This window comes from Sapajus apella, unplaced genomic scaffold (assembly GCF_009761245.1).
Source record: "Sapajus apella isolate SASKATOON/1434 unplaced genomic scaffold, GSC_monkey_1.0 scaffold60, whole genome shotgun sequence".
Taxonomy (NCBI): domain Eukaryota; kingdom Metazoa; phylum Chordata; class Mammalia; order Primates; family Cebidae; genus Sapajus; species Sapajus apella.
In genome coordinates this window covers 1,744,852-1,761,904 of record NW_022437000.1, presented here as the reverse complement: position 1 = coordinate 1,761,904, position 17,053 = coordinate 1,744,852, and the positions used below count along the sequence as shown (strand labels likewise).

Sequence of the window (17,053 nt, the reverse complement as noted above, 5' to 3'; positions counted from 1 at the left end):
AAGGAAGGAAGGAAGGAAGGAAGGAAGGAAGGAAGGAAGGAAGGAAGAGAGAGAGAGAAAGAAAAAGAGAAAAGAAAGAGAAAGAAAGAAGAGATGGAGGTAGGAAGGGAGGGAGGGAGGGAGGAAGGAAGGAAGGAAGGAAGGAAGGAAGGAAGGAAGGAAGGAAGGAAAGAGAGAAAACATGGTTTACAAAGGTTTTTTTCACTAGGATGGTGACATCATCCCAAGTAATTTCATTCTAGCTGGTTTATTGTTTAATAAATCTCTCCAATTCAGGATGCAACTTTCTTGCTATTGCTGGTCTGCTGATCCACATGATCTCATTTCATGTACGTGGATCATCCAGCTGTAGTGACAAAGGTCCATTATGTTGAGTCCAGATGTCCACCTTAATAGTACACATCCCTCACTGCTGCTTTTTTTTTTTTTCACTCTCTCAGGACAAATACATTTACTTTATGATAATTACTGTTGTGGTACAATTTACTCTTACCACAGAACTAGCTCTCAGGTTTTGAGTTATCAGTCTGTGTCAAGAAAAAAGTGCTGAGATGGTGTGGTGAAATTTGGTGAAGAAAAAACATTATAGTAAGTTACAGTCAATCTCACTACCGACAATTGGCTAAAATATTTTTTAAATATGTGGCTAAAATCTGCATAAAAGATGGCGTGTCTGAGTGAAGAGATTATCAGAGAGTGAGAGAAACTGAGAGTCCACCACAAACAAAAAGAATTTCCATACAGATTTTGTCATCCACAAGTGACTCAAGCTGCAGGTTGTAGCTGAATTGAAGAGGCGGCCACTTTGTTCTAAATCTGGTGGCCGCTGCTTACGTTTCCTTGTAGAGGCTACATCTACTGAACTGTTTTGCAAGTTTGTATTATCTGTCTCATGGTCCAGACAGAACCAGAGTCTATGAACATGGATTAAGAATTAGTCTGTTTTCTTCTGTGTTTTTCTGTGAATATACTGAATGTCTCATCTTGATTCAGAAGAAAGACCTGAAAGCTTACCAAAAACACTATATGTGTGGTTTTTCTTGGAACAATTCAGAAGGTAGTCATTTAATTTTGTTTGGGAAAATTTTGCATTATTTATTTTATTCAAAATATGTGAATTTTCTTTTTCAATTTTAATTAACATACTTTTGTAATGGCTCATTCTGCAAGCAGAGATAGCCTCCTTTCCCCAAACTCTAAGATATGCATGAATACAGTCATCTAGTACATAGCAGGAATTTTAAAAGAAATAAGCTTTTCGTTCCAATGCATAGTTGTTAAAACAGCAAAATGATTTTAAAAAAAAATTATGTAATGGTACTACTGAGTTGTCTACTCTGTGGCAAATACTTTACGCAAATAAGTGATGTCTTAGGATATAGGTTTTAGCCTTCCAAAATCTTTAAGGAAGAATAAAATGTCATTTTTAAGTCTCTCCTTTGATCTCATGTGAAGAGATTCAATTTGTTTCAAAAATACTTAATATATATTATATGTTAGACCCTGCACTAGGCACTGCAGGGAAAAAGCGAAAGAATCAGAAAGGCTGCCAAGTTAGAAAAGTATTTCTCAATTGGGCAATTTTGTCAACGGGGCCACTGGTCAATGTCTATAAGCGTGTTTGGTTAAGGGCTGGAAGGGCTATTTGAATCTTGGTTGGGAGTTGGAGGGGCTGTTGGAGTTTAGTGGGTAAAGGTCAGGGATGTCGCTACACACCCTGCAATGCACAGGACAGATCTTCCCATGAAAGCATCATCCATCTGCAGGTGTCACTAGCACCAAACTTATATTTTGGGTAGCTTCAGCAAATTCTCTCTTAAACTATTCAGAGCTCCCTTTTTTCATTAGTTCTGTAGTTTAATAAGAATATTGCCCTATGGAGCAGTTCTAGCAATTTGGGAGGTTGAGGTGGGTGGATCGCCTGAGGTCAGGAGTTCAAGATCAGCCTGGCCAATATGGCAAAACACTGTCTCTACTAAAAATACAAAAATTAGCCAGGCGTGGTGGCATGCACTTGTAGTCTCAGCTACTTGGGGAGGCTAAAGCAGGAGAATCACTTGAACCCCCGAGGCAGAGGTTGCAGTAAGCTGAGATTGTGCCACTGCACTCCAGCCTGGGCGACAGAGTAAGACTCTGTCCAAAAAAAAAAAAAAAAAAAAAAAATTGGTTGGAGATTAGTACAAGTTGTATATATGCAAACATAGCAAAATGAATAAAAAGCAATACAGCACAACCCACCCCATCTTGAGCAAGTTGTACTCCTAATCATGCACATGTGCAAATATCAAGCTCTTATTTGACCATCTTTCAGGATTGAATATGTAGTTATTGCAACTGTAGTTGAGCAAATCAGCATGTGTTTGGAGTTTAGGATTAGGATTATTATACACTGCCACAGGTGAATCTACTGCCTAACAGTTACAGTTCTTCAAGACACTGATACAGCATAGTCATCCAAGTATAGTGGCTGAGTAACATGTAATTTTCTTTTCCCTTCCAACTGAGGGGGATGCTTAAACTGAAAGGTTCCAAGGACAAAGTCAATCAGCTTCTCTCTGAAAAGAGAGGTCGAATCAGAGTCAACTGGAGGATCAGAAAGAGTGATTTAGAAGAGTCTGAGGGAAACTGATGATCTTGAGTAACAAGATAGCTGCCATTTTGTTCACCACCGATGAAATTCTATTCCCAGACAGGAAATGAAGCCAGAGAATCAGGCCAATTTCATCAACAGTACCTCAGGTTGGAAGAGTTAAAGGACCAGATAAGAAAACAAGCGTCTATAGCAGGATGAGCTGGGTAAAAAAAGGATGATTCACTCAGAGGCTGCAGGGACTAATTCTTCAGACTCCTACAGCTGCAGTGCCTTGTGAGGCCAAGAGGGACTCTCAAAGAGACTGAAGCCTCTTAGTGTCCAGTGAATGGGCTCTTGCCTACCTGGGAATGGAGCTGCTGCAGAAGATGGGGTGTCCCGTATCCCTGGAGGAGTTAAAGTTCAAGATCATTGCTGAGGATCCAAACCCCAGAGAGAGAAAGAAATGGATGGTCCTAAAATAAATCCTCTTTGTTCTTTTAAAAATTCTGAGTGTGGAAGTGAAGGTGATTATTCAGACCAAGCCCTTCAGTACTGACTCGTTCTTATTCCACTTACCTCAAGCCTACATCACCAACTCTAACTTCCCAAGTTCCATCACAGTAGATCAGGTATTACCATCATTAGAATACTATTATAGATATTTTGTGTTTGGAGAGAGGTTTGCTGGTGGGACCCCAGGCTTATAGTGTTTTGCTAGTTATCACCACAAATTTGTGACCCTCTCACTTGAGAGAGGAACAACAATGTGGTTATGTAATGTGAGACTAGAAGAAACTAACGGGAATACTCCCAAAACACAAATATCTTGCCGCTTTTTTCATGGGAAAAGAGTCAGCAGAAGAGGGCAAAGCAGTAAATAAAATCCTGAAGGTAATCAAAACAGATGGGAATATAGGTTTGTTCAGAGCTATAAAAAAATCCCATACTCATTCTCAAAGCAGGCAGTGTGTAGAGAGTTTCAAGGTTAGCACTTATCTTCTAAATATAGACTTGTGATCTTATTTAATAAATTTAAACCACCAGTGGAAGAGGTCAGAAAGAATGAATGAAATCAGGAAAATTGATGAGCTCAGTATTGTTGTTGTGATTGCGTTTCTTACACACCTTTAATTTGTGCCTTGAGTTTGGGGTCGGAGAAAGTAGTGCTATTCCAGGAGCTCCCCAGAGATATTTTTGGAACAGATCTTATAGTTCTCTAAAAAGCTAATGCATTATATTCCCAGGTGCTGTTTGTAGCATCATTTTTCATTTAACAAAAATATGGTCTTTTAGCCAGAAATTTTAATTCTATAATTAAAATGGACTAAAAATATTCTGCAGCACATCTAGAAAAAATATTTTATATGTATGAATGTGCTTTCTAGATATTTCCCATGTTGGATCAAACAGTAGAGGAAGACTTTTCTGTGTGTATAGGATGGGTTTTTACGTTTATATATGAGCGTGCATGTGTTTCAAGTGAATTTTGAAAATCAGCAACACAAAGTCAATTCATTATAAAATAGTTTTCAAACTATCTGTGCAGTGCTCATATTGAGGAAGAATTCATTGAAAAGCAAATATTTGAGAAACCCTTTCGTATGTCTACAGGCTATATAATCATTGTTTAATTTATCAACAACCTTTGAGTGCTCCTCAGTTCCTGGTACAGAAATGAACGATACAGTTTTAACTTTGGAGTGCTCACACCTAGTGAGGAAAACAGACAAGGTAGAGAATCCAGCGTGACTAGTGATGTGGCACAAGGTGAACGGGAGGCTCTCTGGGAGTCCGGAGGGCCACCGCCTGGTGTGGCTGAGGGCAGAGGAGAGGTGAGCTGGGCAGCCCAGGACTCTGTCAAGAGGGCTCGAGGCAAGCAGGGCAGGGCCAGCAGCAAGAACGGGACTTACAAAACAGGTTTCCGTAGCTACCATTTCTTTCTCAGGGTCCTCTACTTCCCAAAGAAAATGAGAGCATCGTAAATTTGATTGTTGCTGGTTTAAATGCTGGCCAACTATTGGAAAAACATTTTTGAAAAGATTTCTTTTGCTGTATTTGGCAAAGCTGAGAGTATAAAAGTGATGAGGAAGGACCATCTCAGTCAATTGCCTCTGCCTGTGCAACTGTGACTTCTTCACAGCCTTTCTACGCAGTGCAATTCACATGTGGGAAACATTTCTTCCCATAGCCAGCATCTTCCTGGGGAGGGCTTTGGTTATATTTTCACAAATATTTCATCTCTTTGTATCAACAAACCCTTTTCTTTGAGCTGTACTGTGGGTTTCTATTTCTTTCCTTTCTTCCTCTGTCCAGGTAGGAAAAAAAAAATGGACTAGAAGCTTCAAGACTGCTTGTTAAATGTGCTCCTTTTTACATAACTCCAAATAACATCTTGCTTGTAGATGTAATTAAGAAAGATCTGGACAGGAAGAGGGAGGATAATTTTCAATGTTCCTCTCAAATTTAATCTTACAGTAATAAGCTCCATATTTTACCTGAAAATGCTCAGATAGTATAGCTATTAAACTTTAATGGTAGATAATAATGGATTTGTGTAGCTACTTTTTTGTTTTCATTCAAAAACCTAGAGGAAAATATGGAATATAAATTGTTTTATGTTAAAAATGTTTCATACTCACTGCACATAAGCAAAGATATTGTCCAGTATTAGTACCTATGAATCATTAACAAAAACAGTTACCTCTGTTTGCTGCTGACATTTTATATATATGTTGTTCCTCTCTGAACATTTTCTTAAAAGTCAACTTTTAAAGAAATAATGTGGAAACAAAAGGAATTATTTTATAGTTAATTGGTTTTATGTTTAAAGATGACCAAACAATAAACTTAGCCATCATAGTCTCTCAGAAAAACATTAGGTGTATTTAAAGGTAATAAGAGAAAATAATCTCTTTTTAACATTTTTATTGATACATAACATTTGTACATATTTATGGGGCACCTATGATATTTTGTCATATGCATAAAATGTATAATTATCAAATCAAGGTATTTAGGATATTCCTCACCTCAAGCATTTATTATTTCTATGTGTTGGGAACATTTCAAGGCCTCTCTGCTAGCTATTTTGAAATATACAGTACATTGTTGTCAACTGTAATCACCCTTCTCTGCCATGAAACATCAGAATTTATTCCTTCTATCTAATTCTGTTTGTACACATTAATAATTTATTTTTAAAGCCCCAATCTCAAGCAAGAGAAAATATAAATAGCATAATAAAGAAAAAAGATTTACGACCTGATGATATGGTTTAAATTTCTATCACTTTCCACCTTGGGTACCTTCATTAACCAGTGACCTTCACTTTTTTATCTGTAAGATGGTATTGATAATATCTACCCTCATCCCCACTTCCCCATCTGCCTAGCTAATAAGACAGAGATTTCCTCAGCCTGTGTGTTAAAGAGCCTAGAAACTCAACTTGCTTTACACATCCCAGCTGTTGTGACAAGGAGGTACAGCACCAATGTACAAAATATGATTTTTAGAATGAAAGGCAGGACATTTATAAAGTTATATTCTATGTGAAGTATATTAGCGCACGTTCATGTATAACAGGCAACAGGAATATGCTTTGCTTCTTTCAGTTCTTCTTTTCCAGCCTCTTTTTTTCTCTTGTCGCTAAGTCTGTGGCTGGACTTTCCTTCTGTTTTGCATGCTTTGGTGTTCACTGATGCTTGGATTCTTCTTTCCCATGCACAGGCTCAAAGAAGCAGTGAGGCTGCCCCAACTTCAGCAACCCTCTTAGTTTGGACATTTGGTCATATGCAAATTCTAGTTTTAAATTCTATGAATGAGAACATATATGAGTAGAGATTGGTTTTATATTCTGTAATAATAAAACTCATTTATAGTAGTAGAATGTATTGAGATACCAATGTTTAACAGTTCTATAAATAGCAACATGTCATATTTATTTTATAAATAACTTCAATGCTATGTGTGTTTTCTCACAAAAGCATATTGAGCAATTATTTTCAATTTTATAATCATAATGATACCTGAAATATCTTAAGAACCTACCCTATGATTTACAGGAATTAAATCATTGAATCTTCACAACACTATAAAGTCTGTGTTATTTCCCATTTTACAGATGGAGAAACTGACTACAGAAAGGCTATTAAGTGACAAGACATCATCACAGTTTGATGTGTGGGGCCTTGTACCAGAAGGACTGAGCGAATTCCAGTTCCCTTCCTATTATCTTTGTGTCCTTAGACAAGTCACTTCATCTTTGTGTGCTTTAGTTTCCCCATCTGTAAAACATCTCATAGTATTGTTAGGATTAAACATATCTTCTAGCTGCATGACATTTTAGGTTCTCTTAACCAGCGTTAAAAAATCTGTCCACTGGGGTCAGTTGGGGGGAAATAGGGGAGGGACGGTGGGAGGTGGGGAGTTGGGGAGAGATAGCAAGGGGAGAGATGCCAGATGTAGGTGATGGGGAGGAAGGCAGCAAATTACACTGCCACGTGTGTACCTATGCAACAATCCTGCATGTTCTTCACATGTACCCCAAAACCTAAAATGCAATAAAATAAATTTTTAAAAAATCTGTCCACATATTTGTAACTTTTCTTTCTTTCCATTACTAGAAGTATTTTCTATGAGATAATTCTCCTGGAAAATACAAAGTCCTATTTGGTGATTCACTGCCTTACATTTTGGTGTTCAGTAAACACCATGGAACCCAAAGACAAACCCTATCATATTAATTTTGGAGCCCGAGATACTTTACTCTCCCTATGACAAAGTTATTTCAAATGAAACCCAATTCTCTAGTCTATTTCATTTTGGTTAAAATTATAGCAGGTGCTTTTCAGTTGATTGGATGTGTTAGGCTCCAAGTGGCAAGCTTAAATGGTACACATCCTTTTTCAAATTATACCTATACATACTTGGTTTGACTGTTTATTTCCTTTTCCACATTATTACTTGCATTTAACAGCTAAAGGTATAATATCAAACTATCCTATTGCTAGAGATACTGAAATTACCCCAGCTTGAAGCCAGAAACAACTTTATTAAAATTTTAAGAATGAGAACAGTAAAATGTTACATGGGATTGTAATCCCTTTTTGAAGAGCTTTTGCCATTGAGAAAATGAGTATGGATAAATATTGATCGTTTTTCTGGAAAATGCTTTCTTATTTCAAACGTCAATTGTGACTCAGTCTGACCTCCTCTCTCATGGCAGGAACCAGTATATTCACCGTCTATGAGGCTGCCTCGCAGGAAGGCTGGGTGTTCCTCATGTACAGAGCAATCGACAGCTTTCCCCGCTGGCGTTCCTACTTCTATTTCATAACTCTCATTTTCTTCCTCGCCTGGCTCGTGAAGGTACTGAAAAGCATTGTACTAAGAAGGTCTATGTTCTGTGATAGTTCTGCAGATGTTTGGTTTGGTTCTGGTTGCCCTCTGCTTTGTCATTCTTAGAGTTTGGTAAATGTTTGTGATTTTTTTCAGAATGTGTTTATTGCTGTTATCATTGAAACATTTGCAGAAATCAGAGTACAGTTTCAACAAATGTGGGGATCGAGAAGCAGCACTACCTCAACAGCCACCACCCAGGTACGGTATCAGCAAGATGATGCCATAACCCATTCGAGCATGCACATGTCCCAGCCTCACCGTCAGTGGAACCTGGGGAATCTCTTGCATGATGGGCTTCTGCAGTCTGACTCAGGAAGCTATTTAAAAATACAGGGTCAGGCCAGGCACAGTGGCTCATGCTGGTAATTCCAGCACTTTGGGACGCTGAGGGGAAGGATTGCTTGAGCCCGGGATTTTAAAACCAACCTAGGCAATGTAGCAAGACCCAATCTCTACAAAAATTTTTGAAAAATTGGCCAGGCGTGGTGGCTCATGCCTGTAATCCTAGCACTTTGGGAGGCCAAGACGGGCGGATCACGAGGTCTGAAGTTCGAGACCAGTCTGGCCCATATAGTAAAACCCCATCTCTACTAAAAATACCAAAAAAAAAAAAAATTAGCCAGGTGTGGTGGTGTGTGCCTGTAATCCCAGCTACTCGGGAAGCTGAGGCAGGAGAATCACATGAACCTGGAAGGCAGAGGTTGCAATGAGCCAAGATTGTGCCATTGCCCTTCAGCGCAGGCAACAGTGTGAGACTCCATCTCAATTCAGAAAAAAAATAATAAAAAGAAAAGAAATTATTTAAAAATTAGCCAACAGTAGTGGTATGAGCTTGTGGTCCCAGCTACCCAGAAGGCTGAGATGGGAGAATCACTTGAGCCCAGGAGGTCAAAAGTGCAGTGAGCTGTGATCACAACACTGTACCCCAACCTGGATGACAGAGCAAGGCCCTATCCCCCAAAAAGCATAAGATAAAATAAAATAATACAGGTTAAAAGGTCCAAACCCAGAATAATCAAATCAGAGCTTCTAGCCAGTGGAGTAATGACACCTATATTTTTTAATAGCTCTGTGGGTGTTTTTGAAACAAAACGGAGGTTGGCAACCCTGTTTATTACATATCTTTGATTCTTACAAGTCCTCAAATGGCTTGCAGATAAAATATAAACAGTATAGAATTTCTCACTTTTATGAGTATTTATTCATGTATTTGCACTCCTATATAATGTCTATGTGTAGGATTAGAATTTTGTAATGGAAAATACATTTTATTCAGAACAAACCATAGTACAATAAACTGTGAAAAAGATCCCTCAACTCCAAATGCATGTTTATGATTTTTTAAGGAATCCCTTTATTTTCAGAAGGATTCCCATAAGTTCCCATAAGACAATATTGTTTCCATAAAACCATAAGGCTCCTGAGAATTTAGAGGTGGCCTACAAATTTGCTAAAAGCCGCAGAGCAGTTATTACATAAGAGGGCAATTTAGATCAAAATAATCAGATAAAAAATGCCTATGTTTTTATTTTTGGTTTTGTTTAATGTGTGTGTGTTTATGGTAGTTTAAAAAAGGAAGGGCAGTTTTATACACCTTCTTCTAGCGTGAATCTTTATAAAAGAGAGAGAAAATAAGAATTCCAGAATCAGGAATAAAATGACATAATGCCTTGTAAATATTATAATACCAAGTTCTAAAGGAAATTTAACATGTCTGTAAATACTTGTAAAACTATTAAGACAAAGATATCTATCAAGGAGCTGAGGGTTACTTTTGAAAACCTTCAAATTGAGCTTTAATAATTATATGTTAAAGTGCAATTAAACACACTAATTTGGGAAAAATCTTATGGTGTTGAGGCATCTTTATGATGCTGTAAAAGTCTTAATTGTCTAGTCAATTCATTATAGATGAAATGGTGTCAGTCTTATTCAATTTTGACAAATGACTATTCAAACTTCCATGAAAGGTTTTTTGAATATGCTATCCAGGTTATATCAGAGTTGCCATGAAGAAAAGCCTATGAGAAATCAACCATAGCAAGTTCTTATCTCCTCTCTCCTCTCTTTTTTCAAACTATGAGAGATAAGAAAATTCCCAGTTCATTCCGAGGGGACAGCCTCTAGAAGGACATATTTGTGGTTATGACTTTGAGTCCTAAATGGAACATGTAACTATGAACTCAGCCCTTAAGTCACATGCAGTGTTCCTGGAGATTACCTGAAATGCCTTTAAAACCATAGCATTTTTATGGAGTTACTCTCAAGTATAAAATCACAGCTGGAGAAATAGCATTTGGAAGCACCACCTAGTCAGCCAATGGTTCTAATAGAAAGGGAAGTAGGAACAGGCTTGGAACAAAGTTGTGCAAAATCATTTTGATGCAAAATTGCACTTAATCAAAAGGAATAATTTGATAATTCAGAGGTAATGTGTCTAGATATTCAGTAGAGGTAATCACACAGAGAATTGTGAAAAACCTTGATTAAGAAAAATGCTATAGCTGAAGACCTGGTTGCTAAGCAACCAACGCTCCTGCTGTCAGCCTCTGGGTGAAACAGTCTCAGGCAGCCTAGCAACAGGCTTCAGGCCCCGCCCACCCTAGCTAGCCACTTACAAATGGGCCCTCTGATGCGTTTATGTGTAGAGAAGGGAGAGACATCATTTGCCATGATGCTGTTATGTTTGTAAAATCTGACCAAATTCTGAGAACAGGGACTTCTTATTCAGTGGTTTAAAACACTAAATCACAAGTTACTAATTTGAAAGAAATAAAATATAGACGATTATTTTAACACACACAGCTTTTCAGACATGTAAGTTTATTCTTGTTATGCCTTTCTCTAGCATATGAAAAATTTGCAGTTGTTAAAAGGCTGTTTTCATCAAAGGACTAAAGGGTCCTGAGCTTGTTGGACTTGTTGATGTCTGAGTCTGCAGACATACCCTAACAGCCGTGCATGTAGAAAAAAATAAAATAAAAAAAATATATGTATATATATATATGTATACGTATATATATGTGTGTATATATATGTGTATATATATATGTGTGTGTATATATATGTATATATATTTTTATTTTATTTTTATACATATACATATATATGCACATTTTCAGAACAAAGAAGGGGCTTTCTGTTGTTTTAGGTAGATGACTAGGAACTGGCTCTGATAGGGACCATTTCAAGGGAGGTGAAAGGAAATCTGTGATGAAGACTGTTTCTTTAAAATAGCAAAGCAATATTTTTCAATTGAATGGTCACCACCAAATGCCCCCAAGACACAGCATAGGAACAAATCACAGAAAGATTAATGCCAAGGGTCTTTAGGAGACCATAATATAACAGATAACTGGAAAACAGAAGGAAAATTATGTAGAAAATTTCAAATTACTAAGCATTGAGTCTGTCTGGACTCTGAGAAGCTTGTGATTTCATACCTGCCTAATTCTTGGATATGGGTAACTATTGCCTTGTGCTCAATTGTATAGTGGGTTGGAGGATAAGTGATTCATACACCCATGATATAATGCCCCCTCCCCATGTTAATCTGCTATAGGGATACCCAGGACACAACTTTTCAGTGATGTCCCATCACTAGATGTTGGGATGTGCAGATGAACTGAAAGACGAAGCCCTGAGTACTGTATCTCACTAACCCAGACCTTTACTCCCATTATTTAGATGCTTTACCTCAGATGACTGTTACCAGTCCTGTGGTCCTCTGACCTAGGCCAGCTCATGATAGAGATGAACCTATCTCAACTTTGCCTCGAGCAGAACTCAAAGAACTACTAAACTTGAGAGCCACATGAGACTACTTTTCTGTTAAAATGATAAGAGACAGAAAGCAGGCCTGTGACAGTCAGTACATACCTAACTTTTATAAATGAATCATAGTCCAATAGGGTCATATTTGAAGGTTTGGTAAATGAATAAATATTCTGATTGTACAAAGACAGCAATCACTTCTGGGTCTGTTATTATCTCTGATTGAGCACTCTTGCTGACATGTGCTTTCTGAATTAACATCCCCTAATAAGGAGAGAAGACTGATAAAGGTAGAATTGGTGTGGGAATAGAGGGCACTTTTGAGTTTTTCCTACTTTGGCTTTCCATCAACATTCTTAGAATATGGGCTATGCAATGCCTAAAGCAACTTATGCATAAACGGGTAGTGCTGGGTTAAAAAGTAGAAAAGAATGGATGAAAAGACTCATAACCAAAAATGGAAAGAATTTCTTAATGCTCAAAGACAACACTTTAGCAAAAATGTCTTTACTGTTCCAAAGCCATTCATTTCCTCCTGAATCTGCATCATTAAAATATGTGAGAAAAAAATTTAATGAATGCATTTCAAAGAAGGGTGCTTCTAGAGTGGTGTAATAGGGAACTCCTTCTAATAATATGGTTTCTTATTGAAACAATAATAATGGAATAACACAGTCATCATAGGAAGCCATAAATGAGAATTACGTTTTGTGAGACTGTATCACTGAATATATTATTTCATAATGAAATCAAGCCAGGGGTCCACTCTTACTATTTTATATCATAATGACTATTAGCTATTTTTTAAAGCCATCAATTTTCAAAGAACCCAAAGAGCATACAAATTGCAAAGTAAATTTTAGATTTTTCTCTGCATTACTATGTATGCAGATGTGTGTGTGTGCGTGTCTGAAGTTTGGAATTCTAATTCAGCTGCTAGTGATTCTTCGTTACCAAGATTCTTTCTTTTACCACTGTCCGTTAGATAACCTGTTATTCATGTTGATGATGGTGATGATATTATGTCTAGAGTAGAACAATCCCCAAAGCATTTTTAACTACTTTGCAAACCAAGTGACCAGTTATAAAACTCTAGTAGTTGCAAATAGACAGGCCTGAAAGAATTCTCAAAGCTGAAATCACCATGGGCTTCCAAACGATTGTGCTAAGAGGAGAGTGCCAGGGAAATTATTTGGTGTTATTGGTGATATTCCACTAATTCAAAACATCTTACAATCACTCCCATATATTGAGATCTGCACTAGCCTAATAGCTTTACAACCTGTCTTATTTAAACTTCACAATACCACTGTGAAGTGGGCACTATGATTGTCTCCACTTTGCATGTAAAAAAATGACAATGATTGAAAGTTAATTATCATCCCCAATGTTATATAACCAGCTAGTGGTAAAACTGGGACTCAAAACCAGGTTGCTCAGCTGCAAGAGCCTTTTTATTCAGCATGAGATTCTACCTCCTTTCAATTTAGCCATTACAAGCCCTGCTGTCAACACGCTATCTTTGTTCTGGCCCCCTGGTAACTTTTCTTTTCTCAAAAAAAGACAGCATTTATTGCTGGCTGAGAAAGGGACATTCGCATACATTGTTGCCAAGAGTGTAAATTAAAACATCTTTACTAGAAGACAGTTTGACAATATGTATCCAAAAATAAAGCATATATACTATCTGACCAAAAGAGTCTACTTCTAGAAATATATCCAAAGAAAAATGTTGGGCAGTAGTCAAGGATGTTTGAAGATGTTTATGAGGCATTTTGGCAAATTTTTTTAAATTGATACAATCTTAATCTCTAGCAGTAAGTTATTGATTACAAAGTATGAAATTGGAATAAAAGCAAACCATTAAAATAAGCATTGAACTTTATAGATGTGAAGATATGCTGGTGACATATTAGTACAAAAAAAAAGTATCCCATGTTTGTGTGGGGAGTGCGTGTGTGTGTGTGTGTGTGTGTGTGTGTGTGTGTAAAATACCTGGAACGTTAACTCTAGAATGTTAGTGGTGGTTGTCTCTGGGGAATGGGTTTAAGATTTTTTTTACAACCCGTCCTCATTTTCTAAGTGTTTAACAGTAAAATATTTAATTATAGAATGAGAAAGGAAAATTGCATCAGTAAAATGAAAAAAAAAATTAATGGACATTCTAACAGAAACCACGTGTACTAGTTACGTTACATTCAGTTGCAAGAGACCAAAAAAAATAACTTGCTTAGATGAGGTATGCGATGAGGAATCCCATTCTCTCTCATATAAAGCTGGAGGTGGTCATTCAGTGTCTCACGGTTGTCTGTGTTGCCATGGATCCAGACACCTTCCTTTCTGTTCCACGTCACACAGCCTCTGTTACCAAAGTCACCTCGTAGACTAGCATGGCTGCTGTAGCTCTGACACTCACATCCACATTCCAGAGTACAGGAAGAAGAAGGAAATATAGGAAGAGAGGATTTCTGTTTGCCTCCTATAGGCCTGTATGTAGTTACATGGTCAAGGTGAGCTTCAAAGAACGGACAAGAACTACCCTTTTTTCTTGGTAGCCTAGTGGCCCCATACAGATTCTCTTTGTAAAACAGGGAAAGGAGATTCAAAGGGAAGGCTGGTAGTCCCTATCATACTCCCCGCAAGGATTTGAGTCTCTGAGGATTCTTGGCTTCTGCTAGCAATCCCAACTTCTCTCTCAAAGATCTACCAAATATTAACCAATCTAAATGTTGTATAATTCAGGGGACTAAAGTGAAATGGAACATTTTTACATTTCCTTTACTTTATTTCATACAAATAAATGACCTTGAGAGAACACTTTTACTGAAAATTAAATTGATTCTTTTGATATTGGTCCACTGAAAAAAAATAATTTAACAGAGAAAATTAGTCTGCTACTGATCAAAGTAAATATATGCCCCAGGGATCCTTTATGTCACAATTAGAGAGTATAGGATGTATCAGCAGAGGGATTTTATGCATAACTGATGACTGGCAGGGCTGGTTTTGTCTTTTGTCCTTAAAACAAGGCTTCCAGAATTTTGACAGAAACTTTACAAGGTCCTGTAACAGGTTTGCATCTCCACTGATGTCTGTATTCTCAGAATGAGCTTATTGAGGAAGGATAGGCTTGATTCACCCCAAAAAGAGCTTTGGCAGTTTGTTCTAAAGAAAATGAGAATCTTGTACATGGACAGCTGAGATGAGCAATTTGCAGTTGGCATCTTTGTCAAAGTATCTTTATGTAAATGTGCACCTTAATTTTGTCATTTAAAAATACATATAGGAGGCAGAGGCAGGGGAATTGCCTGAACTCAGGAGTTTGAAACCACGTTAGACAACATGGTAAAACCCTGTCTCTGCTTAAAAAAAAAAAAAAAAAAAAAATTAGCTGGGCTTGGTGGCAGGTGCCTGTTGTTCCACCTACTTGGGAGGCTGAGGCAGGAAAATTGCCTGAACCCAGGAGGCAGAGGCTGCAGTGAGCCGAGATCATGCCACTGCACTCCAGCCTGGATGACAGAGCAAGACTCCATCTCCAAAATTAAATAGATAAATAAAATAAGGCCTGAGATTTTTGGCAACTCTCTCACACCACCTCGATCATTTTATAGGAGGCAAGTTTATTTTCCACAAAGGATCTACCACCACTACTACCAGGGGTTTGAAATTTTAATTACAGATCTTAGGTAATGGGATCTTTGCATCATCTGATTTATATTTCCATCAGCAGTTACCCATTTGAATACACGGTCAGTTTAACAGGAGGACATAAATAAGGATAGCAAAGGAAATATTTGTTTCTGTAAAATAGTGACCTTAGACAGGAATAAAGCAGTGTCTCCAGTTAGTGTCTTTACTTAGAAAAAAAAATAATTTTGCCCTATTTCTACCATACACACATACACACTCACTTCTAAGGAACTAGAAAGAAAAATGTGTTAATGGGAGAATATGCATCAGTGTCTTCCAGTTAGGTGTAATATTGACACATAAGTAGTTTTGAGATAATAACCTAGATATCTAATTCAATGGATTTCAGTTTTGTAGGCCTGTAGCATCTTGAATTTCATCACTTAGGTCTTTAAGCCAAAAGAAACTACTTGTTCCCTTTATAATATGTACATGAAATTTCCATTCAGCAGATTAATTGCTGCCTAATTAAAATAATTACACAAAGTCTATTAAGCAATGTGTCTTCTACCAATAAAACCACACCAGTTCTTCCCCTCTGCCACATGCACACTTCTTATTTTATTGATCCTGAGAATATTTTTATTAGGTTAGTGAGAACTGTCCACTGAATAAAAATTAAAATTTGCTGTCTATATTAAAAACACACCAGACAAAATTCTTTTTAATTCTAGTTTTCATTTTCTCCCAGATCTAATAGATATTTATCAGTATAATGGGGATAAAATACTAAAGTATTTCTCTTGTGGAGAAGAATATTTGATCAATTATATGCAAAGCCTAAGCAAGATAGAACGTGCCTGGCATAGCAAGCAATCAATAAACTCAAGTTATTATAATTGCTCCTTTTTCATTCACTTAAGTTTTCAATGTTAAGTATAATTGAAATGACTTCTATTCCAAATATAAATCCATAAGGAGACAAATTTTTGATAGCATAAAAATATACAAAGCTGGAGACGTAGAGTTCTCAATGTTCCATATTAAATGTCTCTGACTCATCTCCCTTCTTTGTCTTGAAGATGTTTCATGAAGATGCTGCTGGAGGTTGGCAGCTGGTAGCTGTGGATGTCAACAAGCCCCAGGGACGCGCCCCAGCCTGCCTCCAGGTGCAGTACAATGCCATTTTTAAAAATCACCCAGCAAAGGTCTTTGAATTTGATTTTATCCAAGAAAATCCATGGCTTTTTAAGCTTTAGATTTGCCCATATTTATGACCCTGAAGTTAGAGATGGTACTTCACTCCACCCTGCATTCCCAGGACCTAGCTTTTTTTTTTTTAAAGACACATAGTAGGGATTTGATTAATTTCTGATGGCTGAATGCATGCATGTAAGAGCATTTCTGCAGTATTGAATCAATGAAAAATTTTGTTGACATGTAAAATCTTATAAAAAGATTCTTTACCAAAGGTCTGAGTTATTGGCGGTGGGCAAATTCATTCAATTTAATATCTCACTGAGTACCTGGGAAAAAATATTTTGACACATAGTTTCTCTGTTTTTCTGCAAGCTTTCAGAGGAACATAATATAGAGGCGTTTCTTTAGCAAAGCACACCAACAGCAAACAGGAGGCAATGAGATTGCAGGTGGAGCCTGAGAGTCCTCATGAGATAG

At 37.3% G+C, this 17,053-nt stretch overlaps 1 protein-coding gene across 8 annotated transcripts in view; it reads left to right on the top strand.

Moving 5' to 3' along the window:
* The window catches only part of NALCN (sodium leak channel, non-selective), a 368,748-nt gene that overhangs the window by 110,491 nt on the left and 241,204 nt on the right, over positions 1-17,053 (top strand). For all 8 annotated transcript variants that reach the window (XM_032246166.1, XM_032246167.1, XM_032246168.1 and 5 more), the window contains 3 exons: positions 7,797-7,939; positions 8,066-8,170; positions 16,459-16,545. In XM_032246166.1, the coding sequence (XP_032102057.1) occupies positions 7,797-7,939; positions 8,066-8,170; positions 16,459-16,545 (335 nt within the window). The remainder of the gene's footprint in view (positions 1-7,796; positions 7,940-8,065; positions 8,171-16,458; positions 16,546-17,053) is intronic.